Here is a 14,526-nt window from a genome sequence, read left to right on the forward strand (position 1 = left end):
TGGTGCTACTGATAGAACTTGGTCGAAGCTGTGGAACTTAGATTGCCTACCTAAAATGCGTCATTTCTTTTAGAGAGTCTGTAAGGGAAGCCTTGCTACCAACCAGGAACGTTTCAGAAGACACATTACCCAATCACCATTATGTGGTCGATGCCAGGAAGATGTAGAATCCATATGTCATGCCCTAGTAGATTGCAAATTGAATAAGGCGGTATTAGATGATCATCCCGAAGGCTTACTGCTCGCAAGGGCCCCTAGAACTTCCTTCAAAGACATGTTTGGGTGGCTGGTGGAAAATTCTTCCAATGACATATTGGTCTTGATCGCTACTGCTCTGTGGGCAATATGGTTTATGAGAAATAAAGTGATCTTTGAAGATTGTCCTAAGAACATTGTTGATACTATTATTAGCTTCACAACCATGGTCCGGGAATACAATTTCTACTCTAGAAAGGTCTTTGCTCCTCGAGGTCGGTCCATCTCTTTGCCTACCCAATGGTCTCCTCCAGATACTAATTGGGTTAAAATTAATGTAGATGCTCATGTGGTAAATAGTATCGATAGGGGCTTGGGAGCTGTGTGTCGTGATGCTCAAGGTAATCTGATCGCTGCTGATGTTCGAAGAGTACCCGCGACATGGTCTGCTACTGTAAGTGGACTTATTGTCGCTGTCTTTGGAGTGGAGTTAGCCATCAGAATGGGTTTCTCTCATATACACCTTATAGGGGGATAATGCATATGTTTTCAAGGAGATCTCTAGAACCACATCTGGCTACTCTCGTTTTTTGTCCTCCTTGATAGGATCCGCTCGTTGCTGATCTCGTTTAGGGGCGTTAAGCGTAGAGTGGTTCGTCGTAGTGACAACACCGCTGCTCATATGGTGGCTAGGTGAAACTTGAGTTCTATAGGTGATACTATCTATATGTACCCCTTCCCTCAAAGTCTTGTATCCTTGATTACTCTTGATCTTATTTAATTTAATAGGTACTGTTCCAAAAAATAAAACAAGAATCCACATAATTATTATTTAACTCATATATTAAAAATTAGATATAAATTAAGAGTAAAAAGTAAAAAGTGAGCGAGTATGATTATATAAACAATGAACTTATATGATGGAGACATGGTTCATAAACAATGGCTGTTTGCATTTCTTAATTCTTAATCTACAAAAACACGTCTTTTCCCCTCCCTCTCGTAAGGACTAAACCCATAAAATCCCACCCCCTAACACAAACCCTTAACATCATTCAACCCAAAACATCAATCTCAATTCTCAAAACATTCCTAACAGAAACCTAGAAAACCCATCACAAATCAATCAATAATAATCATAATTATCAGTAATCAAACCACCATTAAACCCTTAAATTAATCACCACCATAAATGGGTCACATACCATCCCATCACCACCATCACAAACTCCCTAAACGAATCATACTAGTCCGCCATGGCGAAAGCCAAGGTAACCTTGATTCTAAAGCATACTCAACAACTCCCGATCACAAGATCCCACTTACTCCTCAAGGTATTTCTCAAGCTCGTGTTGCTGGTCAATCAATCCGACAATTACTAGATGCTTCTTCTTTTGACGCTAATGCCGCCTCTGCTTGGCGAGTCTATTTCTACGTTTCACCATATGAGAGGGCCCGATCAACTCTTAGAGAGATCGGAAGGGCATTTCCTAGAAAGAGAGTTATTGGTGTTAGAGAAGAGTGTAGGATTAGAGAACAGGATTTCGGGAATTTTCAAGTGCAAGAAAGAATGACGGCTATCAAACAAACTAGGGAAAAATTTGGGAGATTCTTTTATCGATTTCCTGAAGGTGAATCTGCTGCTGATGTTTATGATCGTGTTTCAAGTATGAATTCTTATTCCATTTTTTTTTCTTTTATTTTTTGGCATTGATTTGTGAATGTTTGAGAATTTGATTATTATGATTGTTTTATAAGTTGATTTGATTTTAGTGATTATAATTTATGGAAGTTAAGATTGATGGATTCATAATTTGATTTTTTGTTTGTCTTTCTCAATTATGAGCACAGTGGAAAATAAGTGCATATGTGTTCTAGAATAAACTGTGATCTTACAATTCTATTTCTATAAAGTTGTGATATTTACATTTTTATTTTTTATTTAAGTTGTGATTTTGCATTTAAATTTTTTATTAATGTGTGATTTTGAATTCTTTGTTTTTAAAATTATTGATTTTACTTTGATATTTTTTAAAAGGTTGTGATATTGCATTTGTTATTTTTGTAAGATATGAGTTGGTATTGATTTAGAAAATGTATCAGTTGGAAATACTTGAGTGACAGTAGTAGGAAAAATTGGGTGGCGATTAAATTTCAGGGGATTTATTGTGGATGAATATCTGGATGTTTGCTGAGAGTTTTGCTAACATATGTCATCTCCTGCTCTTACACTTAATGAATTATTTGCGATTTGCCCGGCTTAAAATCTAGGTCATTTGTGAATTACAATCTTAATGTTTTTTTTTTTTAATTACAGCCACTAAAGTATCAATGTACGGTTGGAATTTAGGTTAAGTGACCGGAATCCTGATTTGGCCTGAATGCTGTAGACATCGATTATTTTGTGGTTGTTATTCGAAAAAATAAAAAAAAAAATCAAAGCTATGATTTGTAAAAGGCATAAAGTTAAGGCTGTAATTCGCAAATTGTTTGATTTTACTTTACTTTCTTTTGACTTTACTATCTTGTCTCATTCAATGGTATTGGGTGGAATTTCCATTGTTTGATAGTTATTTTATGCCAATCAAGACATTGGGTTGTTTGCTCTCATGTAGTGATAGCTCTAAGGTTGAGTTTTTTGTTTTTATAGAAGTCAATGTAATATTTATATTGCAAAAGAAAGTCAAATCTAGTTTTAGTATTTTATTGGTTGATAATTTCTTTGGACCACTAAAAAGAACAATAATATTCATAGCAATGTTAAGATGTGTTCTCTTACTTATGGTACAACTTGCACGATCTAATTTGTTTTAACAAGTATTCTGTAATCTATTACTGTGTCAAGGTTTTTGCAGGAAAATACATTTGATTACTGAAAGCTGATTTGATTACACCTCAACTTTCTTTTATTTTCTTTTGATGAAAGTTGACTGATCTGTAGTTATTTTTTTAAGGAGTTTGTGTTATGACTTATGAGTCACTTGGTGGTAAACTGGATGTTAAAGACATGAATGGACAATCTTTAATAACTACAAACCAGGAGGAAACATACAAAATCCTTGAAAAGTCTCTATTTTAGGTTATGAGCAAGCATATTTGTTCATATAGCAATCTATTTGGGTATTATATGTTAATCCTCCTGTTTTTTATCTTGCTTTTGAAAATTGATTTCACTTTTCAACCAATGTATTGTGGTAACCAGGAAGTACTTCAATGTGAAGTACATTAGTTACTTGGCTGGATGAACGTTTTTTTGGCGATTCTACTTGCTTTGTTGTTTTAATGTTAACTATATTATAACTGACAGTTAACCGCAATTACAGGTTTCATGGAATCATTATGGAGGGACATAGACATGAGCCGACTTCATCATGACCCTGACCATGAACTAAACCTTGTAATAGTAACACACGGACTATTATCACGAGTCTTTCTGATGAAGTGGTTCAAGTGGACAGTTGAACAGTTTGAACTCCTCAACAATCCGGGAAACTGTGAGTATCGAATAATGGAATTAGGCGAAGGGGGAGAGTACAGCCTGGCTATTAACCATTCAGAGGAAGAGTTGCTGGAATGGGGGCTCTCTCCTGAAATGGTAGCTGACCAGAAGTGGAGAGCCCACGCTAAGAAGGGCGAATGGAATGAAAATTGTAGTTGGTACCTTGATGGTTTCTTTGATCAGCTTGAAGATCCGGATAGTTCAGAAGATGGGTCTAATGTCACCGAAAAATGTGGTCAGACGGGAAAACTTGAAAGGAATCACAATATTTATGTTGAAGATGAACATAACCCTCTCGAATCTTGAACACTTGATTCAAATTGTACTGGCTGGTGCTTCATTGCTTGTATATTTTTTGACACAAATTGTTGTATGAGACGGTCTCTCCGAGAGACGCATCTTATACATGCTTTAAGTAGCCCATCTCATACATATTATGAGAATTTATACATGCTTTAAGTAGCCTATCTCATACATATTATGAGAATATAGGTTCCTTGTTTGAGGTGGTGTTACCAGGAGATGGTTTTTCACAAGAATAGCTCTATATAATTCCCCTTTTGATCAAATTTCTCACAAAAGCTGCTTACCGTGTCACTTGATTAATTGAGTTGAATTTGGGATGTTCAATCCATGTTCAGCCCCCAGTTTATTGTATTCTTTGTTTAGAATTTGCTACACTATTGTATCTTGCTCTGTTTTGTTTCTTCTTCTGTAATGTATTTCTCTCACTGCTGAAGTGTTTGGCTGCACTTCCTGGTAAATAACTGGAAATGTTGTGTGTAATTTTGGTACGATTTATTAAGGTGTATCGGGTTGGAAGCACTTGCGCGGATATGATCGCACAATACCCAAGCCTTGTCGCCTACAACCACCGGCCTTAGTGTCCACCACCTTAAGCTATTAAAGTAAACAAAAACTTCTTTAAAAGTTAATCAAAGACTTGATTATATAACTTTTTAAGTGTTAATATTTATTAATGTAGGATAATAAACAATTTACAAGTTAGGGTTTGTAAATATTTTTTTTATAAATTTATATTAATGTATTCATTATCATCATCCTACCCAGTGTATTCCGCTCATAGATTAACTATGGACAGGGTCTGGAAAAGGAAGGACGGCGGCAACTCATACCTATAAAGGAGAGCGCGACCAAAGGAGTCCCTCAGCTCGAGAAAGATAATAAGACGTAGCTACACGGAAAATATAAATGGAATGCATATAAATAATTTATATTAATGTATTCATGTAGCTAAACCCCATATGTGGGATGAAAGCTATGAGGAACAAGAAGGATGATGTGTTCTTAACAAATAAATTGTCTAGGGAGTGAAATTTAAGCCAAGAGTTCCATGCTTTCTTTACTATGCCTTGTGTAATAAATGGAACCTAAAAACATTGTAACTAATGACATCAAAAACAAAAACTTTAAATTAATTTGACAATGATTTGGATTCATCTCCCTGCATTTTGCAATACCACTAATTTCTCTATTTGGAGCCACGATCTTGTTTTACCTTCACGGTCTAGCCAAAAGAGCTATCAATGCATCTGTAAATGCCGAATTTCAGAAATCATGATTTTTTTTCTCTTCGAGCTCTCAAGCTAGATATATACTGTCTAAGACAGCAAAACCAGCTGCAACCCCGCCCTCGTCTGAAGAAGAAACCTTAGTCCGCATCAAGTACCCACATTGCTCATTCATGATAATCTTCTCTTTGCTTCTGCACAATCATCACAAATCTCGATGAGATCGAATTTCAAACCAAGCCACGGCATTTTTACTCATGCAACAAATGATATATCTCAAGATAGGTCAATCGAACGTATGGTTGTCAAGATGCAATAGCAATCCTTTTAGTAAACAACTCTAGTGGTACTTTTCAATGAATTTATACATAATTTTGCAAGAAGAATCATATGGCAATACTTCAACTTGTGCTCTTCTTCAAGGATACTCTTACTCCAAGAAGATAATTACCAATAGCACTATTTGTATTAACTACCAAAAGGGTTGTTAAGAAAATTTCCGTAGTGTGAGACAATCTTAACTAGAAGTGTTAAATTAGGCTGGACTTATTGTGAATGCCAGCATATTAATGGGGAGACACAAGGTGCACACACTTCATAAGCCAAGAAGATATATACTATCCCAAAACCATATGGCAATGGGAAGAAGAATTCCAATAACTTATAAAGTATGCACATCATCTTTAATTCGTCAATGTGGGATAAACCATCCGAAAAAGAAGTAGGTGCAATTTCGTAAGGATAGAGGGAGTATACCTTAAATAAGCACCATAAATTCCAAGCTCCGATATAGCATGATCTTTATAACAAATGCCTTCTCGTACCAGAAGGGCAGGAAAAACAGATGGAAAAATCCTTTGCATGAGGATGTATGCAGCATCCTCTTCCGATCCTTCCTTTCGTATTCTTAAAAGTGCTTCCCTCATATCATTTCCATAAATGTTGTTTCCTACGTAGAACAAAAGTCCATAATTATAAGTCACATTCATATAAGCAAGTAATTTAGTTTCCATGTAGAAATACCTCCTCCCTCTCTCTGTGGTTTCATAACGTATAACTGAGGTCTTTCAATTGCATCTGAAATAACTTCGGTATCATCTAAACTCCACAGGCCCGCGAAGCATTTACGAAGTTTGGCTATTTCCTCTTTGTTATCGAGGAACCTGCTTAATAGACATTGCCAAGGTCAAATTCAAAGTTCTGGATGCCATTTTCTCATCTACCAAGAAAGTATGACGTTAAGGATCAATGGCTGAATTTTACAAAGCCTAACACATACTTAATTCAGAAAAGTGACACATTGTTACCTGGAACGACATTCGGTTTGGAACGGGGAACAGGAACTGCAACACGGAGGGCAACCTAGATTGACTCAGGAACAGTTGGGTACGAGATACATTATGCTTTAAGAAATTGTTTTTTCTTTAATTTGTAAATAAAGGACAAAATAACTTTTTTTAAAGGTCTTCTACACCCGGATGTCACCTTGAGCGATTTGGGTCACATTTTGTGATGATTAGGGATGGACATTCTTGGATCGGGGAATGTGGCTACGTTCCACGTTCCATGTAACTATGAAATGACAACACGCTTTACCAGGAACACAGTTCCAATGAAGAAAAAAGGAAATTCCGTAGTAACGATAAAATTCTGGAAGAAGCAGTTAGCTTTTCTAACAGTTCGACACAATTTTGCTGTTTTAAGTTAAAGGAATAGTTCAAGTTATAAATCTGCATAAAACTCAAGGATTACCTTTCGAGTACATCAGGTTTTGCAAGCTCCTGCTGAATCTTCTTGCTACCAGCTAAATGATAGGCAATGGAAGGACATTTCACAGCAGACGACTGTTCCATCAACAGCCTAGCTCTCCATTCCTGTGGTCATATCACTAACACTGAAGTAAGACATTGTTTGAAATATTCTCTACACCTATGTTACTCGGACTCTTCATTTTGCTTCACGTACCCGTGTCCGATCCTTGATGCTTGGACATTGTTATGACACTTAGACACATCATTTAAGGCATAAAATTGAATATTTAGACATATCCGAAACTTGGACACATACCAGTATTCGACATCGGTACCCGAGTCCAAGTAGCATAGCTCTACACTACTATTTAGGTGATAGATTAAAGTCAGCAAATAATACTCCCTCAGACCCTTCAATTTTTCCCTACTCAACTCAAAAAGCACTAAAATCTTATAAAAAAATAAAAGGGATGGCGTAAAGTAAAGCAGAACTAAATGAAAAGCCATTTCAGTGTATTAATCGGATCCCTAAAACATCCTTAATTATCACTAGCAAGCAATTTGAACGGAAGCTGCGCATCTGCTATATGCACAGTCGTGAAAAATTAACCAAAAGTTGAAGGTCTACCATCACTGTGAGGCAAAGACTAGGCTATAATCACTAATGCATTTGCTTGCTCATGGATGAAGACACATTGTTGAATAAATCATCATCATCATCACCATAACCAGCATATCCCGCTCATAAAAGCTATGATCGGAGGGTTAAAAGATGACAGAACATACTCTTATCAATAGAGATAAGAAGATTGCGGCCACATTGTTGAACAAATCTGGTACCAAATTCACGACAGAAAGCACAAAACATCTAGGAAAACATGAAATCAATATAAACCGCAGCAGGGGTACTGACCAACTCAGAAGGATAATCAGTAGGTGTGTAACCAGCTCTAAAATACACAGCTGCAATTGCTTCCCCACCTCTGCAAGTGTTCAGAGATAAAGTTAGAAATTTGTAATGATAAGAGCTACAACAGACACCTCAGCCATAAGCAAAGCATATAAAAGAAAATTCTAAGTGGGAAGACGAAAAAGAGAGGCACAATGTCCTTGTGTTCACGTACACAATAAGCGTTCCATCAGGTGACAACTCTCCCTCTGCATCAATTTCTGCCAATGTTTTTCTGATAGATGCAACACCATGTGTATTACACAGTTAAGAAAAACCAAGGCATAAAGACTTCAAACAAATCCCTCAAAAACAAATGCTAAATAAATCTTTAAAAATGCACCCGATAATCTGGATGATTCTTCAAATAAGTTTGTTCAAGTATCTTCCGAGGCATACATCGACCATTCAAGAGATTCAAAAATTTTAGAATCAAAAATTAAATGCTGAAAACTTAGATAACCATCTTTCCACATGTTGTTAGAAACAGGAAAAAGGATATCTTTCCTTCAATACTGTAGAAAGCCAAAGCTGGTCATACATGTTGCGTTCCTCAGGTTGAACCACAACTAGAACAGCTGCCCTGTCGATTTGAACAATGCTGTGATTTGTACAAGAACGAGACACCAGGAACACAAATGAGGGGCTGTTAAGAATATCAAACCTCGGATTATTGTACTCTCGCCAAGTTTCAGCTAATGCTTTTGCAAACTGATGAACAGCAAAATTTTCAGGGACCTTTTTGAAGTCTAATTGAAGCTGGCTTCCATAGTGACTAAGCAGAGTCCTACATTACATATTTTAATCTGTCAGCAGGTGTTTGCAATTAACAAATAAGAATATAGGAATAGCATCAACAGCAGGTGAGCTGCCGGATCACCCATATTGACTGCAAAATCCGTTTTACGACTGTACAGCAACTGTGACCGAAAGCGTATTTTTCACTATGATGGTCATAAATCATTAAAAGTAGTTTTGAATCACTTATGGATCTTTGGATCAATTCAGTAATTGTAATTCAGATTCCAGAGGGCAATCAAAGTTCTATCAGCTTTACCTGTGAAGTTCACTGACAAGGCAAGTAAGTCCACAAAATGAAGATGAGATTGTATTAAACTCTATTTGGAGAAGTGACTTGGTTTGTGCGTCAAGCATGTAATCTGAGCGATGTAAGCCTAAGCGTATTTCCTGGATGCCACAAATTGATCAGATCCCAAACTTCACAAAGAATTTTACGTTATTTGCCCAGAAACAAGGAATTGTAATTCCAGTTTGTCATCTAAGTTAAACACTACACAGTAGAGATACACTCACCTCTTTCTTATTCATATCAATCATCTTCGAATGAATATCTAACAATCGTGAAGTAAATTCATCCACTTCCTTGGTTCTGTATTATGAAAAACAGTGGTAAAATTGAGTATCATATTCACAATCTGCTAATCTAAATTGATGAAGAAACTGAACAAAAGATAACCAAAACCCCAAGGAAACAAGGATGTGAATGTCAACCATACTTGGACCATATTTCATAATAACTTGATCGTTGTTCAAGTGCATTCTATGCAGCGGATTTGTGTGAATCAGGAGTATTGTTCATTTGTTTTTGGTGATTTCTGGTTTAAATTTTACCCATCACAAACAAGGACGCTGTCCAATTGCGGGATTATGTAAACAACATTTCAACATTAGTCTAATCCTAATGGGAGGACATGGTGGAAAAAGAAAACTAGCCCATAAACCAATCGGTTTAAGTTGTAGTGTGGTTCTGAGAGGTAATTTGATTATAAGGATACATCCAACGACGAAAAATTCTAGTTGGCGACTTAACTAGTCAAGCAAGCTGCAAGTTGGTTTGAGGGGAACTAAAATCAACAAGTAGGCAGGGAATAAAGGATACCAACTTGGGGGAAGCTAAAAACGAAGATGAAGCAGAACTGCAGAAGTATGCGCCTTCGAATTACCGGCACGTTAGTTGGGATTTGTTTAGGAAGTTGCAAAAGTCCGTGGATAAATACATTGATGCATTTAACAAATCTGCAGGGACTGTGAAATTGACTAGAAAGAAGCAACGAAGTTAGATATTGTTTTTGGGAGGCGAGCTTATAATGAAGGCTTATGTGATCATGTAGAGCTGCGTAATCCTACTTCATACGAGGCATTTAGTTTAGTGTGTACATGTGAGAAGCAACATAAGAAGAAAGCTACGAAATTTGATTCGGGTAAGGGTTCTTTTAGAAAGTCAGCAACACCAATTGGTGATCTGATTGAGCATGCACATATGTCGAGTGGTTCGAAGATTCTTTGGGGATTGGGTGTTGGCATAGGAAATTCAAGTAAATGAAAGCAGTAGAAGGATATCATAGATTTTAAATTCCATGTACTAATCAATGAAAAAGGAAGTGTCCAAATGCTCGAGCTTTACAAGAGATTCAGTCGAGGCCGGCATCTAGGTCTATGTCATTTGCTCACTACTTAGCAGTATGGACAAGGACAAAATACGACACGTGATAGAAAGTTATTGGAAGGTACTTTTTGTGTGAATTACAAGGATGTCTTAAATGAGTATCACTCAATCAACTGAATAGTCGGCAGTGTTTCCATAGACTTCGATGTTGTTGAGGCACTAAAATTTTCATGTTAATCCTCATAACCTAAAGTGGTTAGACAAGCATAGTAGCATACATATTCATAATAAGTTTCACCATTGCTTCTTACAAGGAAGTTATTCTGTGCAAAGTTGTTAAATGGAGGCACATCATTCGCTACTTGGTGCTAGTAGGCCCTCAAAGTTGAATAGGAAAGTGATTCCTGATGGTTAAATCAACGTGTATAGAGTATACTATCAATAATCGTGGTGTTTATAAAGCCATGTTACCATCTTTTAAGGCAATTCCTCCACCAAAGGCGAAACCAAAGATAGATAAGAAAGTAATTGAGGCGCAAGAAGATAACAAACGATGGGTCGCATGAAGTTCATAAGATCAAGGAAGGTGAATGTGAAGTTGAAGTTCTATTTCAAATAATGAGAAAGAGTGGCGCCTATGCTTAGCGGGTCAACATGAGAGGTGTAGAGGACGACATGGTGATAACAATTTATTAATGTTGATGATCTCTCTGTAGGTTGCAAATGAGAATTGAGGACAATTCTTTTAAGAAAAAGGGAATGGAGCGTACTTGGATGCACTCCAATGTTGCTTGGTCTTCATTAATTAGTTATTAGAATTTTAGATAATTCATTTGCAACAAAGTTAACAGCTACCGAATATAGGCTTATGATAGATTTGGTATAGCTGATTTGTATCATTTTAAAAAATGCCAAAGCCTAGTAGAGTTCCATACTACCTAGAGACATTAACTTGGCTCTTATTTAACTCATTCCTTGAAAATGAAATACTAATTTACTGCCTACATTCACTGGACTTTATTCCAATGTAAATGCATGTAGTTCACCATAATGATTTGGCACTTGACGATCCAACTTAGGATAAACAACATGCCGTTCATCCTAATGCCAAGTAGCTTCCGCTCAGGTGAAACCATAAGGCTTGGATGTACACAACCTTATCCTTGAATAACAAACATGTTGTTTCGATTACCCAACTAAATAAACCATTGGTAAAAATAGTCATCCTATACTACAATCCAAATGTTCACTGATTCTATCCTATTTTTTATTACTATTCTAGCTTTTCAAAGATTCTAATTTTCTACACCAGTTATCAATAGAGCTAAATGTGGAAAGGTACAAGTACAATAGGAGGCAGAGAGATACAACAAATGCAGTAGTAATACAAACGAAAGTTTGGCAATGTACAACAACCAAACAGTAAGGATGGCGAAGACAAACCTCGATAATGAATCTTGGAGAAACTTAGCATCCAAACTCACACGATCAAAAAGCTCATTGAAAATAGGTGCTAATTCACAGGCTTCCCTGAAGTGATCCTCAGAGAATAATGCAGGAATTAAAGAAAATGGGGCATGAACCATTCCAACCCCAGGAACAGTTCCTGATTTCTGCAAGTCAATCACCCACATTCAGTTCCACTGAAAAAGTATCTCCAATTTGCAACCAATGAAAAATGCCCAATTTCCCTCTAAATTAAGAATAACTTTAATCACTAAAAACAATATTATGTGAATCCTTTACATTAGCATAAAGCATATAACTTTCTGATCACTGCATGTTATCACTCACATTAAGGACTCAAATACTGCATTTTAACAACCCACATTATGTAACAAAATCCTTTCACTGCCACTAAGTACCAATTTCAAGAATTATGGTTTAGTTTAGTGGTCGATGGTTTTTTCCTTGCACCCAAGTTTCGATTCTCACCACATACAGGACGAATTAATTTCTTTTCTCCCCTCTGCGTGTGGGGGTTCTCCGGCCTACCCCAAATCAAAAAACTACTAATTTCAACTACCCATTACAAAAATTAGAAAACCCAATTCCCTCAACATTCATAGTACCTCCACTATAATACAGTCAATGTTCATTGAATTGGGCATATAGAGCACAACAGTTGAAATACTTTACAACCAATTTTCATTTGTTTAATCTTTTTATGAAAAAACTTAAATTTAAGCTCAAATAAAAAGAACATAATAACTTCAAAATGAAACCCAAATCAAAAATGGAAATTTGAACAACCAAGCAAAAAAATCGGGACAAACCTGAACAGTTCTATCTCCAACCACAAGTCCATGAAGAGAAGACCAAACAAGTGCATCATTAGTCAAATTCTGAAGCAAAATGGGATTAATATCATGAAGATTAAAGATGGGTTCTTGAGACATTTGTTGTTGGGTTTCTAATGAATCAATTTTGCTAGATTTTAAAGGAAGAGAAGGTGGGGATTGAGATATAAATATGCTGTTGAGATTCGAGAAGTGGGAATGAATTGGAAAAGCGGGATGATTGTTGAAAGAATTGAATTTGTGATGAATGGTTAATGTTGAAGGTAGGTTAATAAAAAGGATTTGATTGGAAAATGAGAAAGTGGAGCATCCATTCCCCATAACAGAAGTTATTTGTAGTTTATGCTTTTGCAAATATTTGAGTTTGCCTCATTGATGAGGTAATTGGAATCATGGAGGAGCTTTGTTGCACGGCTTATAAAAAAAGTAAATTCTCCCTCATCTACTTTTCATGACATGCCGATGTTAGTATTTTTGTAAGAATTTTTCACTTTGTAGTATCCAGTTTATATACTATCTAATTGCTGTAGCATTGTCTGTTAAATTCTTGTTAATTTCTGTTTAATTTATTATTTTGTAAGATTTTTTCACATGGTAGCATCCAGTTTTTGCTCTCAAATGTTTAATTCACCATTTTAACGTTCAATTCACCAATTAATTTATCAACGCCCTTAAATGTTGTAACAATTTTATTTTCATTCAAATTATCGGTATCATAAAGTTCAAAAAGTGCATTACAAACACTAATAAATAATTTAAAAGGCGCATTTTATAAGCTCAAAAGATGCATTTCATAAGTTCAAAAGCTGCATTCCAAGCACTAATACATATCTACTTAATCGTTACAACATTTAAAAGCGTTGATAAATTAATCGATGAATTAAACGTTAAAATGGTGAATTAAATATTTGAGAGAAAAAACTGCATACTACCATGTGGAAAAATCTAACAAAATGATGAATTAAACGGAAATTAACAAGAATTTAACGGAAAATGTTACGGCAGTTAGATAGTGCATAAACTGGATGCTACCATATAGAAAAATCTTGCAAAAGTGCTACCACTGGCGTTTCATGAAAACTAGATGCTACCATGTAAAATTTTCCTACAAAATATAGAGTATCAATTATACGAGCCACCAAGTGTGGACCCCAAGCTGTAGAGCGTCAACGTCACACCTAAGTCTGAATGTCAACTAAAAGTTTGATCTAACTTGCTAATTCGATCTGAATCTAATTCGAAACAAGTGAGTTTGGATTGAGACTTTTTTGACCCAATTAATTAAATAGGTCAACTCGACCTAATATGTTTATTGAATGGGTTAGGTTCATATTAAAATTTTAAATCTGAAACAAACTTATATAATTCAATTAATTAAACGAGTTAATTTCAAGTTAAATCAATAAGTATAACCTAAACTTGATTCAATTAATATTTTCTTATTATACATAATAGATACAAAATAAACAACTAAAACACGAAAAGTTAAGGTTTAAAAAATTAAATGTGATCGATGTTAAAAACCTTAAAATGAAAACAAAAAACTCTACAAGGGTTAAGTTGATTGAAATCAGGTCAACCTGATCTATTGTAGGTCAGGTCAGGGTTGTGATTTTCGACCAATTGACTAAGCGGGTTAGGTTTGGGTCAAGCAGTTTCTTACCTGTTTATAAATGACTTGAACTCAAACTGATTTGTTTGACAAATCTAGTGGCACCCAATAAAAAATCAATAATAATTAATATTTGTTCAATCTACTAAAAATAAATTCACTTGTAGTTAAATTTGAATAAACTTTCCTATATTAGTCATCAGCATACTGTGTGTGTCTCGCTTATAGGAAGGGATGGACAACGACAAATCATACAAGTAAAAAAGACATGGCAACCCAAG

The 14,526-nt window shown here is 35.7% G+C and overlaps 2 protein-coding genes across 2 annotated transcripts; one reads left to right on the top strand and one right to left on the bottom strand.

Moving 5' to 3' along the window:
• The first annotated feature begins 1,123 nt into the window (after positions 1-1,123).
• Positions 1,124-4,518, top strand: LOC130828884 (phosphoglycerate mutase-like protein AT74). The gene is made up of 2 exons (XM_057694911.1): positions 1,124-1,862; positions 3,519-4,518. Exons 1-2 carry the CDS (start codon positions 1,388-1,390, stop codon positions 3,998-4,000), a joined length of 957 nt encoding a protein of 318 aa, XP_057550894.1. The 5' UTR covers positions 1,124-1,387; the 3' UTR covers positions 4,001-4,518.
• A 259-nt stretch (positions 4,519-4,777) lies between these two features.
• On the bottom strand, positions 4,778-13,017 carry LOC130828883 (glutathione synthetase, chloroplastic). Its single transcript, XM_057694910.1, has 12 exons — positions 12,610-13,017; positions 11,777-11,946; positions 9,241-9,316; positions 8,984-9,114; positions 8,591-8,713; positions 8,428-8,509; positions 8,102-8,181; positions 7,891-7,960; positions 6,979-7,100; positions 6,250-6,389; positions 5,983-6,175; positions 4,778-5,420 (listed from the first exon to the last, which is right to left on the bottom strand). The coding sequence occupies exons 1-12, from the start codon at positions 12,952-12,954 to the stop codon at positions 5,297-5,299; spliced, it is 1,656 nt and encodes a 551-aa protein (XP_057550893.1). The 5' UTR covers positions 12,955-13,017; the 3' UTR covers positions 4,778-5,296.
• Between the last annotated feature and the right edge of the window lie 1,509 nt (positions 13,018-14,526).

This window comes from Amaranthus tricolor, chromosome 12 (assembly GCF_026212465.1).
Source record: "Amaranthus tricolor cultivar Red isolate AtriRed21 chromosome 12, ASM2621246v1, whole genome shotgun sequence".
Taxonomy (NCBI): Eukaryota; Viridiplantae; Streptophyta; class Magnoliopsida; order Caryophyllales; family Amaranthaceae; genus Amaranthus; species Amaranthus tricolor.